Here is a 23,481-nt window from a genome sequence, read left to right as displayed (position 1 = left end):
CTGGGCTTGCCCTAGGGATGTTTGAGTTATTGATATTAAAAAAATGGACTAATAAAGCATGAAAGGTGTTCGTTCAGCCTATTATGCCTGTGCCGGCGCTTTGAAAAAATATTCAATCAACTGTATCTCTCCCCTCCCCCCTGTACCCTTACAATTTTATTTTCAAGTATTTAACTAATTCCTTTCAAAAGTTATCATTTGAAGCTGCTTCCATCACCCTTTCAGGCAGAGCATTCCAGGTCACAACTCACTGCATAATTGCATCTCCCCCATATCGCTACACTTCCCCTCCCCCATGTCTCCACTGGTTGTTTTACCAATTACCTTAAAGATGTCTCTTCTGGTTACTTACCACATGTCACTGGGAAGTTTCCTCTTATTTACTCTAGGAACACGTCATGATTTACTCTATAAAACACACAATGATTTTGAAGATGCCTATCAAATCTCTAACGAAAACAATTGCTGCTTCTCTTGTCTCCCCATGTAATTAAGTTTGTTTAATTCCCTGGCTCCAGGCAACCTCTCCTAGGCCTTGATATCTTTTCTTTGGCTTTGGCATCCTGAATTGACCACAAGACATTAACTGAGGACTAACTGGTGTTTTATAACAATTTGGCATAACTTACTTGCTATTGTGTCATTCCTCTATTTTAACATGGACTTATTAGCTTCCTCAACTGGGCCTGCAAGTTTTAGAGATTTGTGGATGAATACCCTCTGGATTTCTGTTTCTGCACCCTGTTAAATTGGGACCAAGTTCAGTGGGCAGTTCACTCCCCTCTGAGTCACAAAATTCTGGATTTCAGTTCCGCTCCCCATCCCTCCCTGCATCTTCTGGAATGTCTATTTACTTGTGAATGAGACCATTGCATTTATAAGCTTATCATTGATTGCAATGAAATCCTGATCTTGGAGAGATCTGTCTGATGAGTTATGACACATGCTTGACCCTCCCCATTTGGTTATACTGCTGGTGTGGCTGTTAGCAAATTGCACTTGGTCTGTCTCCCTTATGCCTGTGCAATCTCTTCTCCTTTGAGTGCCTTACCTTGTTCCACCCCTTCCTTCTCCCAACGCAGTTTATGCTGTACCTTCTGAGGAAAGCCTGCCTCTTCCCACCCATCTCAAATCACTTGCAATTACTTTTTCAGATACCTGATTATAAAATCTTTGGCCTTCCGTTTTATGGCATTTCTGCAGATACTCATTTGGTCACTTATCCCTTTGCCACTTCTTTTACCCTATTCTCCATTAAAACTATTAATTACACACTTTCAACATAATTGTTTCTCTTTTTATCTCTGTTCTGAAATTAAATGGATGTAGACTTGAATGTTTATGGCAGACGAGTGTACTGGACATTGGCGAGACCGCACTTAGAGTGCTGTAAATGGTTTTAATCTCCTTATTTAAGGAAGAATATATTTCCATTGGCAACAGTTCGGAGAAGGTTAACATGTTGATTCCAGGGGAGTAGGGGTTATCTTACAAAGAAAGGCTGAGAAGGCTGGACCTATACTTATCGGAGTTTAGAAAAATGAGAGATGATCTTATTGAAACAGAAAATTCTGGGGTGCTTGGCAAGGTAGTTGCTGAGATGATGCTTCTGCACATGGGAAAGGCTACAACTATGGACCATAGATTCAAAATAAGGGGTCTCCCATTTAACATGGAGATGAGTTTCTAATTGAGTATTGTTAGCCTTTGGAATTTTCTTCCACAAAGAGCAGTGGAGGCTGAGTTATTGAATATGTTCAGGGTTGAATTGCAGGTTTTGATCTGCAAGGGGGTTAAGGGTTTTTGGAAGAAGTCAAGAAAACAGAGTTAAGACCACAATTAGATCAGCTATGATCTTACTGAATGGTGGAACAGGCTTGAGGGGCTGACTGGCCTACTCCTCCTGTTTATGATCTTATTTGATGTATTTACCTCTCTACCCTTCCTGTAAGTACAGGGAAGTTTCCCCCACTGAACTCATCTTTGTCTAGTTTATTTCTTATCTGTCCTCATGCCCTCTTCAAAGTTGTCATATCCATGCAACCCATTTCCTGCCCACATGATAATGAAATTAATTCTTCCTGCTTCTCGGGTACTGTCTCCCTCCTCTTCAAACTTACCATTGCCAGTATTCTCAGAAATGTTCTTGATCCCCTTGTCCTTGAAAACTGCCAGCAGATTGCCAATCTTCCCTCCTTTCTCCAAAGACTTCAAATTAATTTTTTGCCTCAGAAATCCATGCCCATCTTTCCCTCAACTCCAATCAGGTTTTCACTGCAGCATCAAAACTGCTTTTATCAGATTTACAGATGTGACCTTGGCAAATTCCTACATTCTCCGCTGGTTTGCCCTCTGACAGGGTGGCACAGTGGCTAGCACTGTTGATTCATAGTGCCAGGGACCCAGGTTTGATTCCAACCTGGGATGACTGTCGACTGTTTGCATATTCTCCCCTGGTCTATGTGGGTTTCCTCCCACAGTTCGAAGATGTGCAAGTTAGATGGATTCATCATGTTAAATTTGTCCCTAATGTCCCAAAGTGAGTAGGTTAGGGGGATTAGCAGGATAATTATGTGGATTCATTGCAGACGTCATGGGCCAAATGGCCTCTTTTTGCAATGTAGGGATTCTGTGACCCCACCATGCCTGGCCTTTGGCTTCCAGTTGGGTAGGACTGACCCATCTGATTTCATCCTTATCTATCTGGCCAGTGATTCATTTGTAGTGGCCTCTTTTCTTGCTCCCATTACCATTACCACTATAGATTCCCAAAGACCTATCCTTGCCCGCTGTCCCCACTAACCGCCACTCCACTCATTCTCATCTACCTACTGTCTTTAAGTTTATTTATTAGTGTCACAAGTAAGCTAACATTAAGGCTGCAGTGAAGTTGTTGTGAAATTCCTTGCAGTGACAGCTCTGGAAAAACAACATAAGCTTCTTGTGTATGCTGATGATAGCCAACTGTGTGTCCTTGCCACCACATTTAACATCTCGCTGTCTCTAATTGGTCACAATTGAGTACTGGATGAGTAGAAATCTACTCCAATCTATTGGGAAGACTCCAGCCATTGTTTTTGGTCTCTATCACCTACTGTATTCTTGAACTGCTAACTCTATCCCCCTCCCCTGCAACTGAGAGGCTGAACCAGGTTATTTGCCACCTTGGTGTCATACTTGGCAATTGAACGGAGTTTCGGACCTAAGGTCAGGGCCAGCTGCTTCTAGCTCCACAATGTTGCCTGTCTGTATCTGCTGTTGTAATTCTGATTCGCACCTTGTTTCCTCTAGCCTTGACTATTCCAGTGCTCATTTTGCCAGTCCCCTATCTTCCAGTCTACATCAGCTGAAGCTCATCTGAAACTGCTGCCTGCACCAAGTCATGTTCAGTCATTGTTCCAGTTCTTGCTGATTCCTGATCCAACAACACTTTCTTGATTTTTGAAATCCTCATTTATGTTTTCAAATCCCTCCATGGCTTTCCATTCTGTATCTCTAACCTCCTGCACCTCCATTGTGGCTTGGTACCAAATTTTATTTGGAAACACTCCCCTGAAGTGCATGGGTATGATTTACTATGTTAAAAGTGATATTTAAATGCAAGTTGATGTTGCAAAACGATTTCATTTGTCTTGATATCTGTGATTCTTCTTCCCCAGCAAAAAGCTTATGGTCAAGTTGTGATGGATGAAATCTGCCATCGTCTCAACCTTGTCGAGAGTGATTACTTTGGCCTGGAGTTTCGAAACAGCCAGGGAAATGAGGTATGTAGTCTAGACAGTTCTGTGCTCTTGTGACAATGGTCAAAATCTCAATTCAGCAAATGCCTCATCATTGCAGCTATGCAAAGAATGGAACAAACATTTGACTAATTAAGTACGTTGCTGTGAGCAAGAGTTGTTTCACTGAGTATATAAGACTGTCTAATATAACATCATCTGATTGCGTAGGCCCTTGTGTGGGATTCCATCTCTCAGATGCACATGCTCTTTATAAGAACCCAGCGATTAATCGTGCATGTTGAGCATTTTGCCTGTCTATTGGCCTGGAGTTTTTTTTGTGGGGGTGGATCCAGAGCATTGCTTGTCGTATGTGTATACCAAATATTTCCCTCCTTGTCTTTCTCAATTTCACCTCTCTTCACCTTGTTCAACCCCCTCTCTCCCTTCTGATGACATTGAAAAATCACTGGAAAGAGTCTTGGAATTATTTTCATATAGAGTAGCTATAGATGGAAATAAGGATGAGTTAACCAGTTGACCTGTCATGATATTTGATTATCTAAATATTTCCAATTAATATTCTTATTAATATGATTTCTGATCAAATGTATCTATTTTCTGTCCAGTTCTTGAGCAATGCTGGATCTATCTTTAGGAAATGAAGTAAACATGCTGAAGTCAAATTTAACATGAGGCCCACGACACTTACTGCCCTTTTACAATGTCTTTAGCATAGTAAAATCACCTAAGGTGCTTCACAGGAATGTGAACAAGCAAAATTTGATGCTAAGTTCCATACGGGTATAGTGGTTGGATAAACGAAAGTTTGGTTGAAGTAACAGCATCTTAATGGAGAGAATACAGGTTTAGGGGTGGAATTCATGTGTGACTCGGTCACTTGTGGTTTACATACAGCGGCCTCAGGCAAGGCTAGGGGAAGTGATGCCTGCTTTTTAATCAACACCTCGTGGTGCCTATGTGTAGCAACTCTGGCAACATTTTGCTCCCCAGACCTAGAATACCTGATGCTAAAATGCCACCCTTTCTGTAGGAGTTCACCTCCAGTATTCTGGCAGTTTACATCCCATCCCATGCAGACATGTAGATTGTGCTGGATGAAATATACGCCAGCTAGAGTAGAATAGCCTTGAGACGAAACATCCCGAGGCCTTGTTCATCGTGGCTGGGAACTTCAATTAGGCCAAGCTCAAGAGTGTCCTACCAAGTTACCACCAACACATCACCTGCTCCAACAGAGGCTCAAACATCCGAGACCACTGCTATACAAATATCAAACATGCCTACTACTCTATCGCCTGCCCACACTTTGGCACATCAGACCACAAAGCTGTGCTCCTGCTCCCAGCTCACAAGGAAAAACTGAAGCAGGAGAATCCATCAAAGAGTCGTGCAGTTTTGGTCTGAGGAATCAGATAATCTCCTACAGGCTTGCTTGGAGTCAGTGGACTGGTCAGTATTTCAAAACTGCGACCAGCCTGAACGAGTACACCACTACAGTTATTGACTTTGTTAGTAAGTGTGTAGAAGACTGGGTGCCAAAGAAGCAAACCTGTGTGTTCCCCACAGGACACCTTGGATGAACAGGGATATCCACTGCTTGCTGAAGTCCAGGTCTGAGGCGTTCAAGTCAGGTGACACTGACCTATACAAAAAATCCAGATACAATCTAAGGAGATATATCAAAGATGTCAAAAAACACGACTGGACCAAGTTACAGTCCCAGGTTAGCCACACCGACTCCTGCCGACTATGGCAAGGTCTGCAAGACATAACAGGTTACAAGATGAAGGCATGTGAAATTGCCAGCTCCAATGCACCCTCCCTGATGACCACAATGCATTCTACGCCCATTTTGAGCAAGAGGTTAGTGAGAGCATGCCCTCCGCCCTGGAAGCCCTGGATGAACCTGTATCTGGGGGTCACCATTGCCGATGTCAGAGCAGCTTTCTTGAAGGTCAACCCACGGAAAGCAACTGGCCTGGATGGGGTACTCGGACACGTACTCAGATCCTGCGCTGATCAGCTGGCGGGGGTATTCACAGACATCTTCAGTCTCTCTTTACAACAATCTGAGGTCCCTATCTGCTTCAGGAAGACGACCATCATCCTGGTACCGAAGAACAACCAAGCAATGGGCCTTAATGATTATCGGTCAATGGCTGACATCCATCATTAAGAAATGCTTCGAAAGGCTAGTCATGGCATGAGTCAATTCCAGCCTCCCGGACTACTTGGATCCACGACAGTTTGCCGACCGCTGCAACAGGTCCACAGCAGACACCATTTCGCTGGCCCTGCATTCAACCCTGGAACACCTAGATAACAAAGATACACCTATGTTAGATTCCTACTTATTGACTACAGCACCAGAGCTTCAGCACTATTATTCCCACGAAACTCATCTCCAAACTCTGGTCTGGGCCTCAGCACCTCCCTCTGCAACTGGATCCTGAACCTCCTAACTCAGATCACAATCAGTAAGGATGGGCAAGAATAGCTCCATGATTGTCCTCAGCACCAGTGCCCAACAAGGCTACATTGTTAGCCCCCTACTATACTCCTTATACACCTATGATTACGTGGCCAAATTCCCCTTCAATTTGATTTTCAAGTTTGCTGACGACACCACTGTAATGGGTTGGATCTCGAATAATGATGGGACAGAGTACAGGAATGAGGGAATCTGGTGAACTGGTGCGGCAACAATAATCTCTCCCTCAATGTTAACAAAACGAAGGAGATTGTCATTGACTTCAGGGAGTGTAAAGGAGAACATACCTCTGTCTACATCAATGGGAACAAAGTAGAAAGGGTCAAGAACTTCAAGTTTTAGGTGTCCAGTTCACCATCAACCTGTCCTGGTCCCCCATGCCAACACTATAGTTAACAAATGCTGCTACTTTCTCAGAAGACTAAGGAAACTTGGCATATCGCTATGACTCTCATGACTCTCACCAACTTTTACTGATGCATTATGGAAAGCATTCTTTCTGGTTGTATCACAGCTTGGTACTGCTCCTGCTCTGTCCAAGACCGCAAGAAACTACAAAAGATCGTGAATGTAGTCCAATCCATTATGCAAACGAGCCTCCCATCCATTGATTCTGTCTATGCTGCCCACTGGCTCAGAAAAGCAGCCAGTATGATTAAGAACCCCATGCACTTCGGACATTCCCTCTTTTGCCTTCCTTCAGGAAAAAAATACAAAAGTTTGAGGTCACGTACCAACCTACACCAAGAACAGCTTCTTCCCTGCTGCTGTCAGACTTTTGAATGGACTTACCTTGCACTAAGTAGATCTTTCTCTACACTCTAGCTATGGCTGTAACACTGCATTCTGCACACACTCGTTTCCTTCTCTATGAACGATATGTTTTGTCTGTATAGTGTGCAAGAAACAATACTTTTCACTGTTAATACATGTGACAATAATAAATCAAATTAAAATCTAATCCTGTTTGGGCATTAGAGTAACCTTTCCAAGTTTGTTTTCAAAATTGATCACAAATTTCCTCCCACCTTTTTTGCCTTTCCCGGAGGTTTGATGGTATGTGAAAGTTGTCGTGCCAGTACCCAAGCTGGTCTCATCAGTTCTTTTCATGTGCCAAGCAGTATTTTGATCAATCTACTTAGTACCAACAAGGGGTAAGCTTCTGGAATACACAATGGGCAAACAGATGTGGGTCAGCTGAAGTCTAGCCAAATTTGTAAGGGACAAATTCCTGATAAATTGTAATCATTCTATGAGGGAGAGTGGTGTGCATTTATGAAGGATATGGATTAAATGTTTGCATAGATTTTCTAAAGTTGTTTGAGTTGCAACGCACGAGATTTGCTGATTTAAATTAAGATGCCCAATGTCAAAGGGAATGTAGCAGCATGGATATAGAGTTGATTAAAAGGCAGAAAAGGGTGGCTGTTTGACTTTTGAACTGAAAGGTTATAATTAGTGTCATACCACAAATCCCAACATGCATGGAAACCACCTTAACTTCTAAACAGGGGCACAATGCCAAAATATGTATATTGTATAGGAGCAGTGTGAGTGGTTCATTGTGAAGGGGATGTGTTTGACGAACATAAGTAGATTGGGCAGTAAAATATTAACTGAAATGTAAGGGGATATGACTTGGGAGGAAGAAAAGGTAGTACATACTAAATGATAAAATGTTAAAACAAGTAGAGAAGCAAAGGGACTTGGAGGTTCAGATATATAAATCTTAAAACGAGGGCATGTTAACAAATTTAAGACAAAACAAAGTATTGGTTCTAGACTTTATAGACAGGGGTACAGAGGTATAGCATTGAAAAAAAAGTAATGCTCAACTTGAATGAATCACCATTTGGGCAGTTGAAATATTTTGTCCAATTTTATGGAGAGGAAGATTGGGTGATGTCCTTGCTTTAGGAAAGAAGTCAAGGCTTGGAGTAAATTTAGAATTCACTATAACATGATGGATGAAAGACTTTAATAAAGAGGAGAAACTGGCTTTTTTTTTCAGTAAAACCAAGCAGTGTTTTGATACGTTAATGTTCCCGCTGGTTAGTGTGCCAGTAACTCAGGAAATTTTGTAATCATATAAACAGGAAGAGGTTAAGAGATTTATTTTTGCATGAAATGTGTTGTTAGAACATGGATTGCCCTACCACAAACTGGTGAAAGTTCAATAACTTATAAAAAGAGGGGAGTGAATATTGAGAAAGAAAAAAAATGTTGAAGATATGGCGAAAAAGCAGGGAAACAGGACGAAAGTGTATAGATAGTTCAGGAAGGCAACATAAGGGTGACATGCCGAATGGGGAAAAAGCAGAGCAACGTAACCAAATCCTTTTTTTATAGGAGCTGCCATCGATTGGATAGGATGACTAATCTTTTTCTGTTCTGTGGAATTTAACTTGTCACTTCTTTCATACTTATGCACGTGATTACAGGATTTCCTCTCATCTTCTCTCCAATCAATACATTCTCATTAGGTAGAAAGGACATCAAATTCAACAAAAGAAAGTAGGCAATCAGCCAATGCTGGAGAATTGCAAATGATGCCAGGTCAGTTGGTACCTGAAAGAGAAGGAATCTAAATTTCCCATTTATTCTATTTAGTATGACATTTAGAAACGCAACCACCAGAAGGGATAAAGCAAATAAATGAAACTTCCCTCTCGATATAGGTTTCGACCAATTTCCAACTTTTAAGATGACAAAGACTATCATGCTCATCACTGCTCACCTTTTCATGCATCTATCAGCATGACCCGTGCTTGTGACCATACTATTTAACATGAGGGAGATGGGTAAGAGGATAAAGGCAACCCAACGATGGAGGTGTATCTCTAAACTTTAGATTGGAAATTAGTGGACGCAGCAATCTTGTTTGGTCTACGTTAACTGAAGATACCTGGAATGAGTGCCAGTGTGCTGGTCGGTGTTTAAGTTACAACTTCATGTGTGATTCTTTTAATTGTTGCTGCAGTTAATCATGGGAGTTTCCCTACCTGAGAGAACTATTTTCTGTGCCCCTCCCAATGTGAAGTTGATGTGTGGCAGAGCAGTCACTCTCTTTTGAGTTTTTTTATGCTTTCTAGTTCAGCCAAATCCCTAAAGAAATGTAAATATCTGGAATGTGCATGATTTTGTTCTTGGGATCAGTTCCTTAAAACTTCCTGTAAATGTAAAACAATCCACCCCCCCCCCCCCACCTCAATTTGAAATGAAGGTATATGACTTCAGTGATTGCCCACAATCCTACAAAGCTGGAGGTGATGTGTTTGTGATATGAGCAACCCCACTGAACCTTGATGCAGGGCTGTTGCCATTCCAGTGGGCAGTGGATGTCACCTGAGGAGAACGGGACATGTAAAGCTTAAAGTTTATTGATTAGTGTCACAAGTAGGCTTACGTTAACACTCCAACAAAGTTACTGTGAAAATCCCTTAGTTGCCACACTCTGGCATCTTTTTGGGTACACAGAGTATGGCCAATGCACTTAACCAGCACACCTTTCAGACTGGGAGGAAACTGGACCATCGGGAGGAAACCCACACAGACATGGGGAGAATGTGCAAACTCCACACAGACAGTGATCCAAGCTGGGAATCGAATGTGGGTCCCTGAGACAGCAGTGCTAATCACTGTGCCACAATGCTGCATGTAGTGAGTGTTGCAAGTTTCATGTGCCCTTATGTTGACCTTCTAATTGCCAGTTGACTAAATGTTATTTGATTCAGCTGATACTAAATGTGTTTCATTGCATGGCTGTTTCTCTGGACAGCTTATCCACAATTTATGTTGAAAGCTGATTAAATGTTGCCTTATGTTTATCATTCCTGTCCAATCATAGTACCACTTTGGGGTGGCATAGTGGTTAGCACTGCTGCCTCATAGCGCCGGGGACCTGGGTTAAATGCTTGGCTTGGGTCACTGTCTGTGTGGAGTTTGCACATTCTCTCCGTGTCTGCGTGGATTTCCTCCGGGTGCTCCGGTTTCCCCCCACAGTCCAAAGATGTGTGGGTTAGGTGGCTTGGCCAAGCTAAATTGCATCTTGGTGTCAGGGGGACTAGGTAGGGTAAATGCATGGTATGATGTGGATAGGGCCTAGGTGAGATTGTTTGGTGCAAACTCGATGGCCTGAATGGCCTCCTTCTGCCCTGTATGATTCTGTAAACTGTGTGTGCCTTTATATGTCCTGTTTGTGATCAGGACTCCCCACTCACCTGACGAAGGAGCAGCGCTCCGAAAAGCTTGTGGTGTTTACTACCAAATAAACCTGCTGGACTTTAACCTGGTGTTGTGAGACTTCACTGTTTACCCCAGTCCAACGCCAGCATCTCTACATAATGATTGTATGACCCACCTTTACCGTTGCAAACAAAATGCTCTTTGATATTGTGTGTGTTTGTGTTCCAAATGCACACTTCCTCTCCTAAGCCATTTGTTTAGAGCGAGCAGAGTAGTTTGTTTATCACAATTATAAATACCAGATATACGCTGTGCTATTTCTGAGATTATTGGCCAAAGAATGATTTTAAACAGAGCAACTATAGTCACAAACAGAAGGATTTAAAATTGTTGTTTATTTTTCATCCCTAATGCAATGTTACTTTATGAGCAAAAACTAGATGGGGTTAATACTGAATGAGTGGTAACTGATATTAGTACATCCTCGGTGGAAAATGATTTAAATGCTGACACTGGTGTTCATTATCATAGTTTATTCCAGGAAGCGGGGGGGGAATGATAGCCTAGCAGTATTATCACTAGACTATTAATCCAGAAACTGAGCTAATGTTCTTTTTAAGGTTATTTATTAGTGTCACAAGAAGGCATACTATAATGAAGTTACTGTGAAACTCCCCTCGTCACCACTCTAAGCCCCCAGTTCAGGTACACTGAGGGAGAATTTAGCTAATGCACCTAACCAGCATGTTTTTCGGACTGTTGGGGGAAACCGAAGTTCCGGGAGGAAACTCACACAGATGCGAGGAGAACTTGCAGGCTCTGCACAGACAGCGACTCAAGTTGAGAATCGAACCTGGATCTCTGGTGCTGTGAGGCAGAATGCTAACCACTGTGCCACCATGCTGCCCTCTAGGGATTTGGGTACAAATCCTGCCATGGCAGTTGGAGGAATTTGAATTCAATAAAAATAAATACCTGGAATTAAGAATCTACTAATGACCATGAAACCACTGTTGATTGTTAGAAAAACCCACCTGGTTCCCTAATGTCCTTTAGGAAAGGAAATCTGCCTTCCTTACCCAATTTGGCCTACGTGTGACGCCAGAGCCACAGCAATGTGGTTGACTCTCAACTACCCTTGGGAAATAGGGATGGACAATAAATGTTGCCAGTAATGCACGTGTCCCACGAATGATTTAAAAAAAAACAGGCAGTCATTTCACATCACTGCAGTTCAAGTGTTAATTGATCCCCTACCCCATCAGAAGCATTTTTCAGCTGAAGTTTTCTGAAGGAATATGCTATCGATATTTGGATTATAGCAATCCTCCTGTAAAGTCCAAAGTGATAGATTTAGAGATAAATATAAATGACATTCTTATTCTGAGAGTAATAATGGTTCTCTCTTGTTGCTGGGATAGTACTCTGCTCTCATGGGGTGGAGCTTTATAACCAGGCATCATGCTAAGGTGAAGTTCTGTACCTTTAGGATCATGAAGTCTGAACTAATTAAATGTGCTCATGTCAATAAGGGTTTAATTACTTTTTTGTCAGAAATGTTTGGAATGCTACACATTAGGTTGTGGCTCAAAATGGCCTACTTTTGTAATAAATTGTGAAATCTCTGCTGTTGGAGTTCTATTAAAAAATGCTGATGGAGTAATCACCTGATTCAACAGCAAATTCCATATGTTGTTTAAATAATATAGAATTGTGCAACCTAGCTACTTCTGAGGGAAAGGACGTTCCATTATAATTCATTCTCCATCTTTGTCCTGTCCAGGCTCAGTGTCCTTTTTCCCACCACCCTTCAACTTTATACCTCACTGTCTGAGACTCATTCTTTCACCTACTTGGATGGCACCGTAGCACAGTGGTTAACATTGCTGCTCCACAGCTCCAGGGACCTGGGTTTGACTCTCGGCTTGGGTCACTGTGTGGAGTTTATACATTCCCCTTGTGTCTGTGTGGGTTTCCTCCGGGTGCTCCAGTTTCCTCGCATAGTCCAAAGATATGTTGATTGGTCATGCTAAAAAATTGCCCTTAGTGTCCTGAGATGCAAAGATTAGAGGGATTAGCAGGTAAAATATTTAGGGATATCAGGGTAGAGCCTGGGTAGGATTGTGGTCGGTGCAGACTCGATGGGCCGAAGGGCCTCTTTCTGCACTGTAGGGATTCTATGATTTCTATGATTCTCAAGCTTCCACTCTTGTGACCAAGCTGCAACCTAAGGTACAGCTCAAGGCCTTCCTTATTCCAATGATGCGTATCTCTGCTTTTCTCAGGATAAGTACTGCTGCCCTTTGTTTCTGTCTTCACGGAGGAGGACGTGAATAATTTGCTGGGTGTTAGTGATGGAAAGGTGGTAGGACTGGAGGGTCTTAATGACATTACTGTTACTAGAGAGGCGGTGCTCGACAGACTGGAGGGGCTGATTGTGGACAAGTCACCAGGACCGGATGAAATGCATCTGAGGGTTCTGAAAGAAATGGCGGAGGTGATAGTGGATGCCTTGGTGGTTATTTTCCAGACGTCGCTGGATTCCGGGGAAGTGCCGGATGATTGGAAAACGGCTAATGTTACGCCGTTGTTTGAGAAGGGTGCCAGGCAAAAGGCGGGGAATTATAGGCCGGTTAGTTTAACATCTGTGGTAGGTAAAATGTTAGAATCTGTCATTAAGGAGGAAATTGCGAGGCATCTTGAAGGGAATTGCTTGATAGAGCAGACGCAGCACGGTTTCATTAAAGGGAAGTCGTGTCTGACAAATTTACTGGAGTTCTATGAGGATGTGTCTAGGGCGGTAGATAGAGGAGAGCCGGTGGATGTGGTCTTTCTAGATTTTCAGAAGGCGTTTGACAAAGTACCTCACAAGAGGTTATTGCAGAAGGTCGAGGGACATGGAGTTGGGGGTAGGGTGTTAGCGTGGATAGAGGATTGGTTGTCAAATAGGAGGCAGAGAGTGAGGGTCAACGGGTGCTATTTGGATTGGCGGATGGTGACTAGTGGAGTGCCCCAGGGGCCGGTGCTGGGGCCTCAGCTTTTTACCATTTATATAGATGATCTGGAGGAGGGAACCGAGTGTGGGGTGTCGAAATTTGCTGATGACACCAAGATTGGGGGAACGGCAAATTGTGCGGAGGGTGTGGAGAGTCTGCAGAAGGATCTAGATAGGCTGGGCGAATGGGCCAGGAAATGGCAAATGGAATTTAATGTTGGCAAGTGTGAGGTGGTCCACTTTGGTAGGAAGAATGGTAGGAAGGACTATTACTTACGGGGCGAAAAACTGCAGCAGGCGACGGTGCAGAGGGACCTCGGGGTCCTTGTGCATGAGTCACAAAAACCCAGCTTGCAGGTGCAGCAGGTGGTCAGGAAGGCGAATGGGATGCTGGCCTTCATAGCGAGGGGGATTGAATATAAAAGTAGGGAGGTCTTGCTGCAGCTGTATAGGGCATTGGTGAGGCCGCAGCTGGAGTACTGTGTGCAGTTTTGGGCGCCGCACCTGCGCAAAGATACTTTGGCCTTGGAGGGAGTGCAGAGGAGGTTTACTAGGCTGATACCGGAGTTGAGGGGGTTGAGCTATGAGGAGAGGCTGAATAAACTAGGCTTGTACTCGTTAGAGTTTAGAAGAATGAGGGGAGATCTCATTGAGACGTATAAGATGATGAATGGGATGGATAGGATAGAGGTGGAGAGACTCTTCCCGCTCAAAAAAGACAGTAGGACTAGGGGGCACAGCCTCAAGATAAAGGGGGGGGGGCGGTTTAGAACGGAGTTGAGGAGGAACTTCTTCACTCAAAGGGTGGTGAATCTCTGGAATTCTCTGCCCGTTGAAGTGGTGGAGGCTGCCTCGCTAAATATTTTTAAGACGCGGGTTGATGGGTTTTTGATAAGAGAGGGGATTAAGGGTTATGGCGAGAGGGCGGGAAAGTGGAACTGAGCAGCGACAGATCAGCCATGATCTTATTGAATGGCGGGGCAGGCTCGGAGGGCTAGATGGCCTACTCCTGCTCCTATTTCTTATGTTCTTATGTTAACAACACCTTAATAGATAGTGTTCATGCACTCTATATCTATAAAGGTGAAGCTGCTATAATCCCAGATGACCATAGGCTGACTGGCGATGATTTAACCTGAGGATCAACACCCCTCAGGAGAGGGGCAAGGTTGAGTAGGTAGGGCCTTCATGAATCACCTCAGCCGATATGGGACTTGAATCCATGCTGTTGGAATCATTCTGCATCACTAACCAGCTGTCAAGCCAAATTAACCCCAATCTATGTAGCAGTTACCTGTATTTTGATTTGTATAAAATTACCATTATGGGTTATATACCTGAAAAATTGAGGGGATTGTCTGCCATATTGTCAGAGTACTGCCCTTTCCCCTATGGATTCAGATCAATTTCAGACATCAGTGTGCTTGTGATTTGCTATTGAGTCTGGGGTCTGCTCAATCCAGTTAAAGTGAGTGTGTGTCTACCATGTAAAACAATTCCAATGAACCACAGATTGGCAATGTGACTCAGAGACTTCAAGTGGTTTATGAATTGACTGTAGGCGCTGGATGCTTTTCTGAGAGTTTGTGTTGAGGTGAGTGGTTGGGAAGAGTAGAGACAGTTTTACTGTGTAATTGCTCATTAAATTTTTTAGTATTGATATTATTGACTAACTGGCATTCAATCATTGAAAAAGTGTTCTGACTACCGTTCTGTAGTATTTTTTATGTTTTAGTGGTAAGCTTTGTAACTATCACCTGGCACGGTGGCACAGTGGTTAGCACTGCTGCCTCGAGGGACCTGGGTTCAATTCCTGGTTTGGGTCACTGCCTGTATGGAGTTTGCATGTCCTCCCACGTCTGCGTGGGTTTCTTCCGGGTGCTTCGGTTTCCTTCCACAGTCCAAAGATGCGCAGGTTAGGTTGATTGGCTGTGCCAAATTACGCCTTATTGTCCTGGGTTGTGTAGGTTAGAGAGATTAGTGGTGTAAATGTGTGGGGATAGCACTTGGGGTGGAATTGTTGTTAGTGCAGACTTGATGGGCTGAATTGCCTCCTTCTGTACTGTAGGGTTTCTGTGACTCTTGATTCTATAATTATTACACCAATGCAAACTCTTCAGAATGGGATGTGGTGAGTTTTGCAACCTATTTGATGTTTACCTAAGATTTACGAGTAAGTTTGACCAGTAATTGCCTCCTTTCCGACACTAAATGAAATCCTAAGAAACCAAGAGAAAAAGCTTTGGAGAAAAGACATCAGTTGTGAATACCAGAGTGGGCAGAGTTCTTTCATTTGTTTTATATTCCAGACACAAATCAAAGCCAGGACAGTTAGTGAGGTTTTGCAGATCTCACTAACTGTCTTGTCTGGAGCCAATACACACCTCTTTAACCTGAGCTTAACCCTCTCTCTGTTCACATTGTCTGTACCGTTAAGATTTGATTACCCGTAAAGACTCACATTCCAACCATTAATTTGTAAATTGAGTTTGTGTCTTTATATGCCCTGTTTGTGAACTGAAATCCCACTCACCTGACAAAGGAACTGCGAGTGCTCTGAAAGTTAGTGGCGTTTGCTACCAAATAAACCTGGTGTTGTGAGACTTCTTAGTGTGTATGTCCCAAAGAAACAGGGTATGAAGGAACACAATTTCTGCACTGCCTTTATTGATGGTGTGTGAATGTGGCTCCTGTTTTTGTTAATCAGCAGCAGATTTTTCAACATTTACTTAAATGAGCTTTAAGATTTCGTTGAAGTCCCTCGAACAAAATACTCCCTTCAGGTAACCTGCTGAGCAATTGAATAATTTACTGTTTCTGACAAGCCCAGCTCCATTTTGTAACAAACATCAACAATAAGACCATTAGTGATAGTAATTCAGCATCTCTGTCTTGTCATTGAAATCACTGGGGAGTGTGTGCAAGGGGAAGAAGCTACGACATTGAGGGTTGTTTTTATTTGTTCCTGGGACCTGGGTTTGGTTCCAGCCTTGGGTGATTGTAGAGTTTACGTGTTCCCCAGTATCTAGGTTTCTTCCAGTGCTTTGGTTTCTTCTTTCAATCCAAAGATGTGTATGTTAGGTGGATTAGCCATGATAATGTGCAGGGTTATGGGAATAGGGCAGCAGATGGGCTTGGGTAAGATGTTCCAGAGTCAGTGCAGACTTCATGGGCTGAATGACCTCCTCCTGTACTGTAAGGATTCTGTGGTTCAATGTGGACTTTGGTTGCAAGGCTGATATTCCTTGCCCAGTTGGCCTTGAGGAAGTGGTGGTGAGCTGCTGCTTTGAATTACTGCACTCTGAGGAGAAGGTGTAGTCACAGAGTTGATAGTTAAGGAACTCCAGGTTCCTAACCCAACAATGATCAAGACCGAGTGATATATTTCTAAGTTGGGATAGTGTATGAGAATTTGGAAATGATGGTGTTCCTGTGCACCTCTTGCCTTTATCCTTCTGGGTGGTAGAGGACTTGAGTTTAGGAATTGCTGTTAAGAAGAAAGTTGTAACATTGCATCTTGTCGATACACACCGCAGATACTGCAGATGGTGAATTGGATGCTGATCAAACGGGCTACTTTGTCTTGGATGGTGTTGAGCATCTTGTGTTGTTGAAGTTATGATCATCCAGGTCATTGGGGATATTTTGCTGTTCACCTGAAGTCAGGGTGAGAGTTCCTCATCACAAAATATTTACCTGTTCTGTTGCCACAGTATAGCTGTTCCAGTGTCAGTGTTGATGCAGGGGATGGTTGGTTGATATGCAGTTGAATATCAAGAGGTGGTGGCTGAACTTTCTCTTGTTGTGGATGATCAGTGCTTACCCCTCATGAGGCACTGCTACTTGCCACTTATTAGTGCAAGCCTAAATGTTGTCTAGGTCTTGTTGCATGTGAATACATACATCATTGCTTCATTGTCTGAAGTTGCAAATTGAACTGTATTCTGTGCAATCATCAGTGCAACTGCATACTTATAACCATATGATGAAGGAAGTGTCATGGATGTAGCAATGGAAAATAGTTTTGTCTTGGACATTGCTCTGGGGAACTGCTGCAGTGATGTCCTGGGGCTGAGCTGTTTGATCTCTAACACTACCACCATCATCGTTTGCGCCAGGTTTCATTTACTTCAATTTTGTTAGGCCTCTGTGTCATACTCAGTTAAATGCTGCCTTGACATGACGGGCAGTCACATTCGCTTCACCTCAACTCTTGGATGTTCAGCTCTTTTGCCCATGTTTGGATCAAGATTCTATTGAGGTTTGGAGCCTAGCAGTACTGGGCATTAGTATTCAAGAAATGATGCTTGAAGTAATGTTGATAACACTGTCCATTGCTTTACTGATGATTGAATAGGATAATCGGGCAGTAATTGGCCGGATTGGATTTGCCCTTTTTTTTTTGTGCACTGGACCTGGCTGGAGTATTTCGTACTATGTTGGATTGATACCTGTGTCACAGCTGTATTAGAACAGCTTGGCTGGAAGGGTAGTAAATTCTGGAGTAGGTTTTCACCACTATTGGAGGGGTGTTGTCAAGGCCTGAAATCTTTGTTGTAACTAGTGTACATATCAGTCCATGTGATATCAAGGAACAGCTTAGAATTACCTGAAGACTGTTTCTTGTGATGGTGGGGACCTGGGAGAAGGAGTGGGGCCAACACTGTAGTTGAGTCTGGATTCAATTACTTCAGCTTTGTCTTTTGCGTTCGCTTGCTGCGTCTGCCTTCATTATGAATAGAATTATTCAGGTAAACTCCTCTTCTGGTTAGTTGTTTAATTGTCCTCCACCATTTGTGTTTGGATGTGGCAGGACTGCATAGCTTTGATCTGATCTGTTCGTTTGACGAGTGCTTAGCACTGTCTATAACATGCTGTTTAACACTGGTAGCATGCATGGAGCTCTATGTTGCAGCCTAATCAGGTTGGTCCCTCATTTTAAGGTACTCGTGGTCCTGCTCCTGGCATGTCCTCCGACACTGAATCAGAGTTGGGTCTGGCTTCATGGTACTGGTAGAGTGAAAAATATGCAGGACCATGAGGTTATGGATTGTAGTTTAATTCTGGTTGTGCTAGAAACATAGACATGAAAGTTAGGAGCAGGAGGTGGCCATTTGGCCCTTCGACCCTGCTCTGCCATTCATTACAATTATGGCTGATTGTCTAACTCGATAGCCTAATCCTGCTTTCTCCCCATAACCTTTGATCATGTTTGCCGCAACTGCTCTATCTAGCCGCCTCTTGAATACATTCGATGTTTTGGCATCAACTACTTCCTGTGGTAATGAATTTCACAGGCTTACCATTCTTTGGGTGAAGAAATTTCTTCTCACCTCCATCCTAAATGGCCTACTCTGAATCCTCAGATTGTGACCTCTTGTCCTGGACACCCCCCACCATCGGGAACATCCTCCCTGCATCTATCCTGTCTACTCCTGTCAGAATTTTGTAAGACTGAGATCCCCCCTGAACTCCAGCGAGAACAGTCTTAACCTAGTCAATCTGTCCTCATTCATCAGTCCTGCCATTCCTGGAATCAACCTGGTAAACCTTAGCTGCACTCTCTCAAGAGCAAGAACATCCTTCCTCAGAAAAGGAGACAAACTGCACAAAACATTCTAGCTGTAGCCTCACCAAAGCTCTGTATAATTGCAACAATCTATCCCTGCTCCTACACTCAACCTCACGCAATGAAGGCTAACACACCATTTGCTGCCTTTACCGTCTGCCGCACCTGCATGCTTACCTTCGGCGACTGCTGCACACCCCGCTCCCAATTTACAGCCATTCAAGTAGTAGCCTACCTCCTTGTTTTTGCTTCTAAAGTGAATAATCTCACATTTATCCAAATTATACTGTATCTGCCGTTGATTTGCCCAGTCACCCAACCTGTCCAGGTCATGCTGAAGGATCTCTGTATCCTCATCACTGTTTACCCTTTCACCCAACTTGGTATCATCTGCAAACTTTGAGATGTTGCATTTTGTTCCCTCATCCAAATTATTACTATATATTGTGAAAAGCTGGGATCCCAGCATCGATCCCTGTGGCACCCCACTAGCTACTGCCTGCCAATTTGAGAAGGACCCATGAATTCCTACTCTTTGCTTCCTCTCTTCCAACCATTCTCCTATCCATCTCAATACACTTCCCCCAATCCCATGCACTTTAGCTTGCACGATAATCTCTCATGTGGGACTTTGTCGAAAGCTTTCTGAAAGTCCAAATTTAGCACATTGATTGCTCCCCTTTGTCAACTCTCCTAGTTGCACCTTCAAAGAATTCCAACAGATTTGTCAAGCATGATTTCCCCTTCATAAATCCATGCTGACTCTATCTGGTCCTGCCACAGCTTTCTAAATGCTCTGCTATGAAGTCCTTTGATAATGGATTCAAGAATTTTCGCCACTACTGATATTAGGCTTACTAATGTATAATTCCCTGATTTCCCTCCACTTCCCTTTTTAAATATTGGAGTGACGTTAGCTACCTTTCAATCTGCAGGGACTGTTCCAGAGTCTGCAGAATTTGGAAGATAAACGCTAATGCATCCACTATTTCTAGAACCACTCCCTTAAATACTCTGGGATGTAGATTATCAGGCTCTGGGGATTTATCAACCTTGATTCCCATCAATTTTCCCAGCACAATTTCTCTACTAATGTTGACTTCTCTCAGTTCTTCCTCAGTTCTTCATTAAATCTTGCATTCTCTAACATTTCTGGTATCTGATTATATTCTCTTGTGAAGACAGAACCAAAGTATGTATTCAGTTGCTTAGCCATTTCTTTGCCCCCCAGTATACATTCCCCTGTTTCTGACTGTAGGGGGACCTACATTTGTCTTCAGCAATGCCTTTCTCTTCATGTATCTGTAGACACTCTTTGTATCAGTCTTTATGTTCCCTACAAGCTTACTTTTCTACTGTATTTTCCCCTTAATCCATTCCTTGGTCCTTCGAATTCTAAACTGCTTCCAATCCTTAGACCTATTATTCCTCTTGGCCAATCTATGCTTCTTACTTGGATCGGGTACTCTCTATAATTTCCTTTGTAAGCCATGGATTGGCCCTCTTACCTAATTTGCTTTGTGCTAGACAGGAATAAGCAGTTGCTGTAGTTCCCTCATACAGTTCCTTGAATGTTTGCCATTGTCTATCCACTGTCATCCCTTAAGTAACTCTCCCCAATTTATCAAGGCCAACTCCAATATATCCTGTCATTCCTACTCTGTAAGAAGTCTCTCAGCACCAGGTTAAAGTCCAACAAATTTGGTAGCACAAGCTTCCGGAGCACTGCCCCTTCATCAAGTGAGTGGGAGTTCTGTTCACAAACAGCATATATAGATACAGACTCAGTTTGCAAGATAATGGTTGGAATGTGAGTCTTTACAGGTACTCAATTCTTAAAGGTACAGACAATGTGAGTGGAGAGAGGGTTAAACAAGGTTAGAGATGTGTATTGTCTCCAGCCAAGACAGTTAGTGAGATTTTGCAAGGCCAGGCAAGTAGTGGGGGTTACAGATAGTGTGACATGAACCTAAGATCCTGTTTGAGGCCATCCTTGTGTGCAGAACTTGGCTATCAGTTTTTGTTCAACGATTCTGCATTGTCATATGTCATGAAGGCCTCCTTGGAGAATGCTTAGCCGAAGATCAGATGCTGAATGCCCGTGACTGTTGAAATGTTCCCTGACAGGAAGAGAACACTCCTGCCTGGTGATTGTTGAGCAGTGTTCGTTCATCCATTATCGTAGCATCTGCATGGTCTCGCCAATGTACCATGCTTCAGGGCATCCTTTCCTGAAGCGTATCAGGTAGACAACATTGGCCAAGTTGCAAGAGTATGTACCGTGTACCTGGTGGATGGCATTCTCATGTGAGATGATGGCATCCATGTCAATGATCTGGCACGTCTTTCAGAGGTTGCTGTGGCAGGGTTGTGAGGTGTCGTGGTCACTGTTCTCCTGAAGGCTGGGTAGTTTGCTGCAGACAGTGGTCTGTTTGAGGTTGTGTGGTTACTTGAAGGCAAGAAGTGGGGGTGTGGGGATGGCCTCAGCGAGATGTTTGCCTTCATTGATGACATTGAAGGCTCCAGAGAAGATGTTGTAGCTTCTCCACCCAGGGAAGTACTGGACAATGAAGGGTACTCTGTCGGCTGTGTCCCGTGTTCGTCTTCTGAGGAGGTCAGTGCGGTTTTTTGCTGTGGCGTGTCTGAACTGTCAATTGATGCCACATCCTGCTCTTATGAGGGCATCTTTCAGTGACTGGAGGTGTCTGTTATGATCCTCCTCATTTGGGCAGATCCTGTGTGTATGGAGGGCTTGTCTGTAGGGAATGGCTTCTTTAACGTGCTTAGGGTGGAAGCTGGAGAAATGGAGCATCGTGAGGTTATTTGTGAGCTTGCGGTACAGTGAAGTGCTGAGGTGACCGTCTTTGAAGATGTGACTGTCCAAGAATGCAGCCGATTCCAGAGAATAGTCCACGGTGAGTCTGATGGTGGGATGGAACTTGTTGATGTCGTCATATAGTTGTTTCTAATTGTTCGCCACGAGTCCAAAAGAAGAAAATCCCATCGATGTATCTAGTGTATAGCATCGGTTGAAGGTTCTGTGAAGAGGTCTTGTTCGAATCCATGCATGAAGATGTTGGCATTTTGGGGTGCGAATTTGGTCCCCATCGTTGTTCCATGTGTCTGGATGAAGAACTGGTTGTTGAAGGTAAAGACATTGGCGTCCAGGATGAAGCAGATAAGTTGTAAAATTGCGTCTGGAGATTGGCAGTTGTCGGCGTTGAGTATTGAGGCAGTTGCAGCAATGCCATTGTCATGGCGGATGCTGGTGTAGAGTGCCAAGACATCCTTTGTGACGAGGAATGCTCCTGGTTCAACTGCTCCATATGTGCTGAGTTTCTGTCAGAAGCCCTTGGTGTCGCGGCAAAAGCTGGGGGTTCTTTGTACAATGGATTTCAGGATGCCCTCAACGTAGCCAGAGAGGTTCTCACACAGGGTCCCATTGCCTGATACGATGGGATGGCCTGGTGTGATGGCCTTGTGTACCTTTGGGAGGTAGTAGAGATCTCCAATGTGGTGAGTATGTGGGATGAGAGCACGGAGGGTGCTCTGAAGGTCCAGATCAAAGGTCTTAATCAGTCTGAGTTGACAGGTGTGTTCTTTGGTCGGATCCCCTGTGGACAAGCCCTCCATATACACAGGATCTGCTCAGATGAGGAGTATTGTAACAGATACCTCCAAACGCTGAAAGATGCTCCCATAAGGACAGGATATGACATTCGACTCATTGATCCACAATTCTGACATGCCATCCTCCTCAGAAGACTAAGTGTGGATCATTGACATGGATGCCGTCATCTCACGTGAGAATGCCATCCACCAGGTACATGGTATGTACTCTTGCAACTCGGCCAATGTTGTCTACCTGATACGCTACAGGAAGGGATGTCACGAGGCATGGTACGTTGGGGAGACCATGCAGATGCTACGGCAAATGATGGATGAATGAACACCACTCGGCAATCACCAGGCAAGTGTGTTCTCTTCCAGTTGGGGAACACTTCAGCCGTCACGGGCATTCAGCCTCTAATCTTCAGGTAAGCGTTCTCCAAGGCGGTCTTCACGACACACGACAACGCAGAATCACTGAGCAAAAACTGATGGCCAAGTTCCACACACACAAGGATGGCCTGAACTGGGATCTTAGGTTCATGTCACGCTATCTGTAATCCCCACGACTTGCCTGGGCTTGCAAAATCCCACCAACTGTCCTGGCTGAAGACTAGGGACCTAGTGGTAGGGGATGGGGATATGGCTAAGGTATTGAATAACTTTTTTGTGTCTGTCTTCACGGAGGAGGACGTGAATAATTTGCCGGGTGTTAGTGATGGAAAGGTGGTAGGACTGGAGGGTCTTAATGACATTACTGTTACTAGAGAGGCGGTGCTCGACAGACTGGAGGGGCTGATTGTGGACAAGTCCCCAGGACCGGATGGAATGCATCCGAGGGTTCTGAAAGAAATGGCGGAGGTGATAGTGGATGCCTTGGTGGTTATTT

General features: G+C 43.8%; 1 protein-coding gene across 9 annotated transcripts in view; it reads left to right on the top strand.

Annotated features, from left to right (window-relative positions):
- The window catches only part of farp2 (FERM, RhoGEF and pleckstrin domain protein 2), a 222,184-nt gene that overhangs the window by 64,324 nt on the left and 134,379 nt on the right, over positions 1 to 23,481 (top strand). For all 9 annotated transcript variants that reach the window (XM_080185077.1, XM_080185083.1, XM_080185054.1 and 6 more), the window contains exon 3: positions 3,660 to 3,764. In XM_080185077.1, the coding sequence (XP_080041203.1) occupies positions 3,660 to 3,764 (105 nt within the window). The remainder of the gene's footprint in view (positions 1 to 3,659; positions 3,765 to 23,481) is intronic.

Source organism: Carcharhinus amblyrhynchos, chromosome 3 (genome assembly GCF_965287045.1).
Source record: "Carcharhinus amblyrhynchos chromosome 3, sCarAmb.v2.hapA, whole genome shotgun sequence".
NCBI lineage: Eukaryota > Metazoa > Chordata > Chondrichthyes > Carcharhiniformes > Carcharhinidae > Carcharhinus > Carcharhinus amblyrhynchos.
This window is presented reverse-complemented; position numbering and strand designations above follow the sequence as displayed.